At 44.9% G+C, this 12050-nt stretch overlaps 1 protein-coding gene across 1 annotated transcript; it reads left to right on the top strand.

Annotated features, from left to right (window-relative positions):
• Positions 1-1579: 1579 nt before the first annotated feature.
• sapcd2 (suppressor APC domain containing 2) lies at positions 1580-12036 on the top strand. Its single transcript, XM_086054186.1, has 6 exons — positions 1580-2608; positions 5796-5929; positions 8321-8467; positions 8561-8662; positions 9597-9716; positions 9822-12036. The coding sequence occupies exons 1-6, from the start codon at positions 1837-1839 to the stop codon at positions 9948-9950; spliced, it is 1404 nt and encodes a 467-aa protein (XP_085910312.1). The 5' UTR covers positions 1580-1836; the 3' UTR covers positions 9951-12036.
• The last annotated feature ends 14 nt before the right edge of the window (positions 12037-12050 follow it).

Genomic DNA, 12050 nt, shown 5'->3' with positions numbered 1-12050 from the left:
TAGTGTTCTATTGTTTTATGTCTTAGTGTGACATAAAACTGGACATCCCACTGTCATTCCACTGACACTTTGGCTAGAAAAGAAATGCTCAAATGCGCACAACCCTTTCACCCTATTAGACTATGAGTGTGTGTGCATGGGCATGACAGCAGAAGAGCAGAGCACTGACAAGCGTCGAGCCATCTCGCCGTGACCTCTCGTCTCTTTCTGTCACTCATTTTCTCGGGTTATATAAGAGCAACTCACGCGCTCGGCCAGCCCAATGCAAACACTATTTGCAACATTTCTGCAGTACCGAGCTACCACAAGCAGCATGATGCGCAAGTGGTTGGCATGTTGGCATCACAGTTCTTTGCTGTAGCCTTCCTGTTTGGAGTTTAACAACGCACCAAAACGCACATTGAGGCTACTTGATCACTTTCTGTATTTTATCTCTACGGTATGCGCAGCCCACGGCCACGATCGATACCCACCCATTTTATGTGTTGACTAGAGTAACCAGTGCATGATTGATTATATAAAGGCAACTGTTGATTGACAACCTTGGGGCATCACATCAGCATTGTAGGACAATTCCAATATTTTCTGATCAAACAGGACAAGTGGGCAGGCTAATGACATGGAATTCACTGTTGTTTCAACATGAGTCACTCTGAGACGTTTGCAATACAGAGCAAGTGTTCAAGCCCCGACAGGTTGGGACTGTATACGGTAAGGGACTCAGGAAGGTGGAGAAGAAATATTTTCAGACAGTTTGCTCGTTAAAAAGTTCCATTTTTGCCATCCAAACAATTGTAATGACATATGAGGTACAACAAGGCTTACTTCTCATACCCCTATTCTTTGTTATTAATATACCCCAACCATCCACTTTCTATAGCCCTTTTCCTTGCCTATTCCGGCTGAATTTGAGCCAGGGTACACCCTGGGCTGGTCGCCAGTCAAGCACAGTGCACATTTAAGGACAGACAAGCGTTCACATTCAAGGTCAGTTCAAAGTTTTCAATGAACCTGGAATGTGACAGGAAATCATAGTACCTGGAGAAAACCTACACAAGCCAGGGAGAGCACCTCTGAATCGAAAGACTGGAGCTGAGATTCAAACCCAGAACTTCAAAACTGTGAGGCAGATGCGCTAACCTATAGATCACTGCGCTACCCAATTACATACTCCCCTTAGCCAATCTTTTCGAATTAGATGTGTACTTGTATTATATTCAATCAGTGTAGTTATGGTTTATTTACACTATGCACCAGGCATAATTAGTAGGGTTGCAATTTTGTAAATGTGCAAAATAAGACTCTATTGAAATACTATAATAAAATAATTTTCACAGATTCAAGTAAAAGTGAAATGATTCCGTTGGATCGGATTTTTCTTTCATTTTAGTAGCCTACTAGCGGCATTTTTCAAATCATATAGGAAAAAAAAGGCCCTTATATGAATAACGTCCCACTATGATAATGCATGTTTAACACAAAGCAACTCAAACTGGAGTTTACCTCTGCTCTCCGCCAATCGGCGCTCAGCTGTGGCACGCCTCGACCAATCGTTGGGCTTGGAGCGCTCGCGCACATACGTTTGAAGGGCGGTGCTGGACTCCACTGGAGGAGTGAGTGGAGTGGATTTCTACACGGGACGATTAAAAAGTGAAGTTTCACGAGCCAACGCGGGATTATACATGACGCCGGAGTCTTTATAACTATCTCAACATTACGTGAGATAGTTTCAATTAAGTCAGGTTTTGTGCTTTGGCTAGTCTTTTCAGGTAGGAAAAGTTCTCCGGCTCGTGTGTGGTATATGCTAATAGTGGAAAAACTCGACTCGGGCGACTCATGGCTTTGATAGCCACGGAGCAGGGCAGCAAAATGAGCGGAACATCGGCAATTTATGGCCGAGTTGGGCCCAGGAAAGACGCCTTTCACAGGAAAACTCAATCCACAGAGGGAGACTATTCCACGGACGGACTGCCCAAAGCGTTTCTTCACAGTCTGCGGACCCTGTTTGACATCCTGGATGACGCCGGTCGCGGTTACGTCCATATATCCGAGATCGAGAGCCGCTGGCAGGGCGCCGACACTCGGGAGCTACCCGGCGGGGTGTTGAGCTGCCTCCGCCGCGTCACCCCTCCGCACGGCTGCCTCACGTTCGAGCGCTTCGTGGCGGGGCTGCGCTACTCGATGCTTAATCCGGAGAACCGCTGTCAATTGAAGGCGCAGGCGGCTGTCCCCCCGCAGCCCACCTCGCGGTCCGCATGCACCCGGGTGGAGAACAAGGTACGCCCGCTGGGGCCGAGCAACGTGACCAACATCCAGCCGCATCGCGCGTCCTCCCTGATGAGTCGGCCCAGACCGGAGGAGGGAGCCGGCCACCCGTCGTGTGGACCGGCGAGGTATGGTGCGGGCTATGAGAGACCCGGTCGCAGTCTGGAGCGGATCCCGGCCCCTCAGGAGGCCGGCGGGTCTTACCGGGTGGAGCCGGGTCACATCTCCAAGCCACTCCAGCAGCAGCAGCAGCAGCAGCAGCAGCAGCAGCTGCAACAGCAACAGAGCCGGGTGAGGTCCATCGAGTCGCTGGCACTGGAGTCACCACAGCTCCAAGCACCAAGTATGTGCAACCCGAATCGTTTTCAATTTATGAATGAATGAGTTGGTGGAAGCGGGGTCCGTTGCCACAAATTTGCAAAACGAGTTTACCCTTCCATCATAAAAACGATCAAAGTAAAATGCAGGGGCAATTGATGGGTTTCCAAATGGAACATAGAGTGGACCTCGCTATTCGAGGCTTTACAGGCTAGGGCCGGCCTGACAATAGCAAAAATCCGCGAATAGTTGCCGCCCAAAGTAATTCTTGAACAAGCGGGGATGTTCTGACAATAAGCGTTTTCATAAAAAAGAAAAGAAAAAAACGGGTTACCCCCAAACTAATACATAATTAAAAAATTATATTATTTAAAACTACATTTAAAAAAAAAATCAATGAAGAGGCAACTCTGTGGGCGCTGAACCATGAGTATGCGGCGGTTCTCTGTACCAGATAAGCAGAGGTGGCTCAATTTTAGGCAGAGGTGATATCATTTAGGATCACTGGCGCCCACTGACTCAAACACATTTATTCAAATCATCTGTTCCTCTTTGAATGGAAAAGAAATTTAAACCGTATCAACCCACCCCAAAAAAAAACACCCCTAATTTGTTTTTTAATGTTTTTAATAAGAACATTTGCATTGTAGTGGTCCATGGGGTGGTGCATCAACATTAAAACTATACATTCCTGCAAAATTGTGTTTTACATGGCAATACACTAGATGTATGTCAATGCATCTTCAAAGAGAGCGAGCCATTTTCAACACGTTAGATTGTTCAGTACACTGTAAAACAAACACACACACACACGACTGACCAAATAATGTAGATTTGTGAAAAAATATTAAATTGACCAAATTTTGACAGACAGTTTCAACCAGACGCCAGCAATATGTCCCCGTTTATTGTTTTGACAACACACTTCTCAAGTGTGCCTCATGCTTTTAAATGGACTGATGATCAGATTGTTGTAACTCATTGAGTTATTGCTGTCGTTAAAGCCAGCTAGGGTCAGACACGTACCATCCTTTGGTGCCGTGGCCCTCGCGCTGCGTGACTGCCGATGGTCAATTCCCCCCGGTGCGAGGGAAGTAACGCTTTAGGAGTCCTGCTAGCTCATTATCTCACTCGTACGTCTCCCGGGTCGCTCTCACGACCACGCTGGCTGGCTGTCACACGCGCTCAACCCCCTGATGAGTCTCTCTGGGTTAAGTCCGATCGCAACACAGCCAGCCTGCCTCGAGGGTGACACTCCCTCACTCCCTGCTAGCTTAATTCACTCGTTCGAAAAGTTTTGAGAGATTTTTCCACCCGGTAGCACGCGCAGTTTTAAGTCATCCCCAATTGTTTTTTTTTTTAATGCAAGCCCACTAGTTTAAAAAAGGCAGTCTGATAAATATTGCTTTTGTGGAATAAGAGTTAACGCACTCGTTTTTAGCCATCTCTGGGGGCGGCCATTTTGTCTTCTGTCGACTGAAAATGACATCACAACTACTCAGGGCTAAGGTAACGACCAATCACGGCTGACCTGTTTTCTGAAGCTGAACCGTGATTGGTCGTTAGCAGAGCCCTGAGTAGTTGTGATGTCATTTTCAGTCGACAGAAAGGACAAAATGGCCGCCCCCCTGAGATGGCTAAAGTCAGGTGGATTTTGCTGCTTAACTCATATTCCACAAACGTAATATTAGTCAGAATGCCGTGTTTCAACTAGTGGGCCTGCTGGGAACATATTCTTGAAAAAAATATGTTTGGGCCACAAGATTTACGTTGTGGATATTTTATTTTACAGTATTCTACCGATTAATCAACAGACAATGGGAACACAATAACATGCGTTTGATGTGCAGGTTATTATTTTTGTCCACTTGGGGTCGCCATCCTCACGTTCTACTGTAGTACATTTGAAGATAATAAAATCAAGTAACAACTACAGTAGCGGTAAACCAATTAGTCAACTAGTCAATGCATCGACTTTACTACTCCACATCAGCCTTTTGAATAATTGATTATTAAGTGTTTTTGGCATCTCGTCTGCCAATCGACCAATTTACAGAGGACGTTTGATTCAACTCCTCTGCTGTCGGCGCTGGACTGTAATGCTCTGAAGTGTCATAAAAGCTATGATTCCCTCAGGGTCAGTCCCGTATAGTACAGGTATGTTTTTTCCTCCAACACATCCAACCTGTATCGTGCCACTTTGCTGTATAGGGGACGGGGTGAGCAGTGTCTTATTAGCATGAGGGAGGACCGCCCCTCAAAGTAACATTTCGGCATCTACTTAACAAAAGCGTTCCCAAAAAACTGTTACTGCACTTTTTTTTTTTTTTTAGACGTTCAGTATGCTCAGTTCCCCATGTTTCGGGCCTCTTTCATACTTTCCGCCATTAAGCGTGGACGGACAGAGCAGCACTTGTCCATGCCGTAATCTCTTACATGCCGCCAAACCCAGTGGGATTAGTCCAGATTACAGGACGCAGGTCAGGCCTCGCCAAAAGCATGACATCTGTGAAATCTCCCACCCAAAAAGTCCTGCCAGAAGTTCACTTTCTCCTGGAGGTTGGACACGTAACACATTGGCAGGCCTAACAAAACGGGCAAATGTATCTAACCCAGCTACTGCACATATTTTTATTCATTTACTTCTTGATTCACAAACAGAATATTAATCACAGTATCATGTTTTGACACAGTGTATTCTTGCTATAAACATTGTTGGCTTTAGTGTTTAGTTTCCCTCGCAGCACTGTTCTGATGGACTGCTACTGAGTGTATTGGGTCGAACAGATTTTTGTTGTTTGACTATTTATTAAGCCTCTTTGTCTGCTGTGTATTTTACAAAGGATTATTAAGGCCACACTGAAAAGAAAACAATTACACTGACGGATTAAAGTCATAGTTTTACGAGAATACAGAAGATATTCTCGTCCCCCAAGGTTTTTTTTTTTTTTTTGAGAATAGTGGTCATTTTCAGAGAATAAAGTCTGATACTTTTGAGATTAATGTTATAAAACGATGAGAATAAAGTTGCATGTTTTCAACATGAATGGATGAAAAATGTGACCCAAATACTCCTTCATGTGTCCATTTTGAATGGCGCCCTCGTGTGGTGACCACTGGCAAATGTTTGCCCCCCCCCCGTCCGGGTTTTTGGACGGTATTGTCTCGTATTGTTAAACAAATAACCAATCATCGCTTCCACATGTGTCCAGGTGTTGCCAAATCCAATTTGCCCAGATCCCAAAGCGAGTCCGCGACGGGCTTCAGCGGAGGCTCCAGGCGACACAGCCGCGGTCGGGAGGAGCAGAGGCGGCACACTATCGCCAACGGAGTAGACTACGAAATGGTCGGTGTGCCGCTTCAAAAAGGCGTTCAAAACCGTCATCTGCATTTATACGCGCAATGTGACCTTCGCATTATATCATCAGATGTGCATGAGGAGCTCGTTTGTTTCTCGTGCGCCTCCCTCCGAAAGTCAGGCGGGATAGGCCCCAGCTCACCTGTGACGCTAATCTATAGAAAGTGGATGGATTGTACGGTACATGTTGTTGTGTCACAAAGAAACTAGTGCCATTAGTGGAGAGAAAAGAACAACAAGAGAAAAGTGCCATTTGACCTCCCATTGGCTACCCCGTTCCCCAAACCCCCCCCCCCCACCCCTCCATTAGGTGCAACTCCCGCCCACCCCTCCGGCTCTCATGCCTGCCTCCTCTCCGCCTCTCTCCCCCCTTGCCTTCCACCATTTTCCCCACCTTCCCTCGCATGCCTGATCTCCTTCTCTCTCCCCGCCTTGGTCTCCTTTCGCGTCTGCGTCCGAGGAGGCCGAGCGACTCCCCTCCTCCCCTTCTCCCCCTTCTCTTCCTCCTCTCCCCACCCTCCCTGCCCCTCTCTTCCTCCTCCTCCCCCTTCCCCTGTGTCCCTCCCACCGAAGCCGACTTTGCTGCCCCGATGGTAGCGAGCCGGGTCGGGCTCAGGGGCCCGGTGGACGTGGAGGAAGCCGGCCCGGCCTGGACGGCGGTGTGGGCCGCGTACACCACCGTGTTCATCCCCCTCAGCAGCAGCCTGTACAGTGGCAAGGCCCTGCACTTTTTCCTGTGGGTGAGTAGGCGGAGGTGAAAGAGTTGACCGGCAACTTTTTGGGTTGTGTTGGGGTAACAGTGAGGAAGGAGTTTAGTATGGTGGATATCGGACAGAGAGTTTTGACTTGTGATTTCATGCGCTAACATTGTACTGTATGAAAGGATGTTTCTTTGCCGTTATTAATCAAGACTTCTCTGTACTGTAGTCAGTGTACTATACTTAGCCTAGCAGTGTTTTGACTACTCTACTATAATAGAGTACAACGATACTGTACTGCATTGATATCATCCTGCTGGATGGGATTATAAATTTTAACCAGCCACAGATGAGACTTTCCTCTATCGGTGATTCTGAAATTGAGGTACTAGTACACACTCGTGGTACACGGGCTCCCTCTGGTGATACGCAAAATAATTACTGCCTGTACAGTTGAACTTTTTAGTGGAAAACATTTTAGAGGTGCAGCGTTTTAATCGATAGATGATCAAATTAATCAATGATTTTTGATAACTGATTCATTGTTTTTCCATGACTTCTTAAAGTTAATCTTTCTTGAACTTTTATGTACACTGCATTTCAATTGAATAATCATTTTAGGACCGTTTTTGAAATGTAAATTTCCCTTTTATTTAAGGTAGCATTCGTTAGTCCCACAATTGTCGAAATTTATTTAAGTGCATTGTTCATGTTCAAACCGTGTGACAGTGTCTTATATTATGAAATGTACTTTTTGATAAATAAACAACCTGTCTAGTTTTTCATGAACACTTAGGCCTACTATCTGACTGTATTTTCATGTTGGCAATTTTGATGGTACTTGGAGAGCTCCATTTTTTCTTTAAGTGAGAATTGTTAAAAGTTTGAGAAGCCCCCACTGCTTTATAGTTTACTAAATTGAGAAGTTTGGTATCGTGTTTCGGACACGATAACTGCTGGGTGTCGCGAAAACGTTTTGGCCTTGTAGAAGCATGTTTAAGATATCCCCCCCCCCGCCCCAATAATCCTTTTGCCACCGTTGTATTTGGGGATTGTTTATTGCCTTTGACCCGCTGTTGTATAGTCGCTCTTTCATCCTTTGTGTCAAGCAGCCTGTGCAACTGTCGCGCTGTTATTGTGTGCGCTTGCGGTGTGTATTTACGCGCCAGCTGGGGCGCGCAAACTACATTCAACCCTCTGCCGCTCTCTGTTTTCGACACATTGATTGACGCCAGCTCCCTCATCTCACCGCCGACGCACTCGCTTGCCTGCCTTATGTAGACACAGGCCAACGAATGAGTTCGCCCTGCTCTGATGTCGTTATTTCAACATGGGATGGAACCATGTAAGGGACACGGGGGCTCGGGGGGGGGAGCGGTGGCCGAATGCCAGCGATGAGGCCAGGACTGTGCAGCATGGACAGCCAGGTCAGCACAACTCTCATAGACACAGAGGGGTGGCCGTGATTGAGGCGCTGGCTGTTGACTCCATTCTTAGGTTGTTGCGCGGTTGCCATGACGCTGGACTGATGGCTCCTCTCGACATTTGTTCGGGGTTCAGTCGGACTCCGCGTCTTTGTCCGCGCCTTCGCCTTCACAAAAGAGCTCGTTCCCGAGTTGCGTCGACGACATGGAGTTTGCGCTCTTTGCATCGCCTTGAGACGCTCGTTTCTGTTTTCCAGCTGAAGCAAATGAAGGAGCTGGAGCAGGAGAAGGACTCCCTGCTGGCTGGCCTGGAAGTGGTGGAGCGCGCCAGGGACTGGTACCAGGGCCAGATTCACAATGTCACTGAGAGACAGCGGAAGGTTGGGCAGAACTCCCAATGCACGGTGAGTAAAAAGCCAAGATAATCCAAAACGTCCATTACACATCCTACAGGGAGTATAAGCAGCTTTTTCACTTTTTTTTTTTTTTTTTTTTAGGACTTTTTCACCGAAGCCAACCAGAGTCGCATCAACATTCTTATTCCTAAATTGCAAGAAGTCAACCGGTGCCTCAATGACCTTATTTGCTGCACTGGAATGGTGAGAATCAACCTGCCACCCATCATGCCTAGAGTATATTTTCCTGCCCAAATACTATACCACATTCATTTTTACCTGTGCAATATTAATAGTGCCTCGAGATGCAAGTCAAATTTGATCTGAGACCAAACTCGAAACTTAAAACTAGAGATGGACCGATATGCTTTTTTTCAGGGCCGACACCGATTATTAGTAGTCAAGGAGGCCGATAACCGATATTTGGAGCCGATATTTTCAGAAAAAGGAAAATATAGGCATCAAAATCTAAAGAAAAATGTACTCTTAACGTTGCAACCTCTTTAAGCATGTTTATTGAACAATGTTTCAGGTTTCCACAATGTTGATTTTTTTACAATTTTTTATTATTACATATACATCTCTGTTATAAAATTCGAACAAATAGTTCAGGGAGCACCCAGGATTGTCGGCATGTCTTAAAAAGGATAAAGGAAAACTTAAACAATAGCTCCATGTAGTTTTCTACAGTAAATAAACATTTCAAAATGACAGAAATGTTAAACTTTCACATATATTTATTTTGATTTCCACAGTTTTAGATTGATTTATTATCGGCCAGCAGAGTTTTAAAAAAGGCCGATGCCCGGCCGATAACCGGTCCATCCCTACTTAAAACACCATCTGAAATCATCTTTCTCTATTGAAATGAACGGAAATGGCACTAATCCACCCCCCCCAAAACAAAAATTTGTAACTTAATATCAATGCCAATTTTTAGCATTCATGAGAAGTTAACTGCTCTTAAAAAACGATTACTTGAATTATGCTCTAATCTTATCTCAGTGGCATAAAAATAAAAAAAAACACAGTGAGCTTTAACCAGCCGTGGATAACTTGACTATATACTTTATTATATCACACTACACTATATTATGCTGAACTCGTTTTTTTTTTTTTTTCTTCTCCATTTTCCCAGTCCTCCTTCCCTTCCAGTGGCGGTCAGACGGCAGCGCTCTCCACGACCTCGCAACCTGCGGTTCCTGCTCCACCACAAGCCATCCTGAGACTGAAGGACCAGAACAGACTCCTGACACAGGTTCCCCAAAGTCCATCCCTCCACTACTGCGGTGCATTTCTTCGTTTTGGGCCGAACTGAGATTGATATCCCCCTTTCCTCCTCCTTGTCCCCCCCCCCACGAAGGAGGTGACCGAGAAGAGCGAGCGCATCGCCCAGCTGGAGCAGGAGAAGTCGGCGCTGATAAAGCAGCTGTTCGAGGCGCGTTCCCGCAGCGTCCAGGACACCAGCACCATGGACTCCACCTTCATCTGACCTTTTTACGGATTTACGCAGTAGGTCGGAGTTCCAAGACTGACGCCGTTGTTTACCCGACTGACCCTTTTGTGGCAGCCATGCACCTTTTTCAACACCCCTTGACTGCAACTTGTAACGTCTCCACTCCGCAAGCTAATTGTGCACTACAAGAGGCAGAAACACTCCAAGCCACTGGACTCCAAACCTTTCATTTTCTTTACAGTAGTCCCCCCTACTAGCGCCCAGTTGGCCATATACAAGACTGCAAATATACCACAAACCATGATACCAAAACACTTCAAATTTTTTTCAAACTCACTTTACATTATTAAGCAGCTGAAAGATTTGATTTTCATGTATTTGATTTTCATTGATTTTGATTTTGAAAAAATGCACCAGAAGTGTGCATGTGCATGCACATGCAACAAAAACTTTCTGCAACTTCCACTAACAACCCAGGCTAAGCTTAGCTCCTCCCCGACATACATAGCTTGTCTTTCCGTCGAGATGTATCACTTTGAGATGCAGTACTGCCTTGAGATACAGGTGACCCGCCTTGAGCGTTTCGTGATATGAGCTGCCATTCGGCCACTTTCAGATCGGTAGCTAAAGTTTACAGTCAAAGTAAACATAAAACAAAGATAATTACACGTTGTGTATTTAAAACAAACAATCTATGTTGCCGTATGAATGGTCCCTGCTTGCTTTATGCTAACGTTAATGGAAGATGCCATTGACATGCTAATGGTTAGCATCGATAGTTACGCTTTTACAACCCTTTAAGCAACAAATATTTGAACACAAATTGCGGAACAACGTGTAGACAGATGATACCACAATACTCACATGCATGCGTTTTTATATCCTGGACAAAAATGACTACTAACTTAAGTCTATGCTTCATTTGTGTCTGCACGGCTGTATTTATTATACAGCACTGCCTCCCGGTGGCCAAGGTGGGCACACCAGAAGGAGCATCACATTGAATTGGATTGCAGCGTGGAAATCATGATACACAAACTGTTTACTGCTTTACATCATATTTAATTATCTTATTACTATATATGTTAATATAGTACAATGTTACAGAGTGCTCTTTTTCCTTAAGGGGGGTCTGGAACGAAGAATGACATTTTCATTCATTTGAATAGGGAATGATGATTTGAGTTACAACACGAAACAAATTAACCTCGTATCTCAAGGCACAAGAGTACTTAGTACTTCGGTCCATTTACTGTTCTATTTTCCTATTTAGACAGGACTTTGTAGTCTTAGGGCGGCATAAAACTCGCAGTAGGTAAATTCGTGACTAGCGAGCTGCGGGGAGATTACTGTACTTTTATAGAAAACAACCACACTGTGCAAAAAAGGAGCAGAATCTCGTGATAAAACCATATATTATTCCATGGAACTCATCACCCACACATTTTGTTTACATTTTTTTAAGTTTGGTCCCTTCCTCTGAATCATAAAATCCCCTCTTTTTTCCCCCTTTCAGTATTCCCTTTATCACACAAATTCTACATTGACTCTGGTTGGAGTGTTTTTTTTTTTTTCTTTAAACACAAAGGTTTTTATATTGAAGTAGCATGTTCGATGTGTTGTTTTTGTGAGATGATGATGATGGGGGTGGGGGGAAGTTAGCCTTCAAGCCAATGTGACGTCGATCCAGAGGCAGAGGAGAGAAATTTGAAAGTTTGCACGTGGAGGAAAGCGGAAGAAGCATTCACTTGTTTGGGAAATTTTTTCAAAACACCTTTTGGCTCTTTTCATAATGCAAAATTTCCTGTTTTTTTCTTCTGCGTGACTGCATGACCCGCAATATTGATCCTCTGGTGATGTGTAGCTAAACATGTAGCCCTCCAATATTTTTACACAGAAACCATTTAGCTATTTAGTTTGTTTCTGGCAGTAAAACAATAATAAGCTGTAAGTGTATGGTACTTCTGGGATGTCTGCATATAACATAGTTATGTAGTGTTGAATGTTTAGTTTTTTTGGCTGGTTCAAGTACATAACGTGAGTGAAACTCTTTCCCCCCCTCTTTCTATCACAAGTACTTCAACTATGAATGAAATGTAAAATAATAAACAGGGGGACAGACGAGGCGTCCTTGCA

This window comes from Filicampus tigris, chromosome 15 (assembly GCF_054856515.1).
Source record: "Filicampus tigris isolate MCC_2025a chromosome 15, RoL_Ftig_1.0, whole genome shotgun sequence".
NCBI lineage: Eukaryota > Metazoa > Chordata > Actinopteri > Syngnathiformes > Syngnathidae > Filicampus > Filicampus tigris.
The sequence above is the reverse complement of the archived record's forward strand: the minus strand, read 5'-3'. Positions and strand labels throughout refer to the sequence as shown.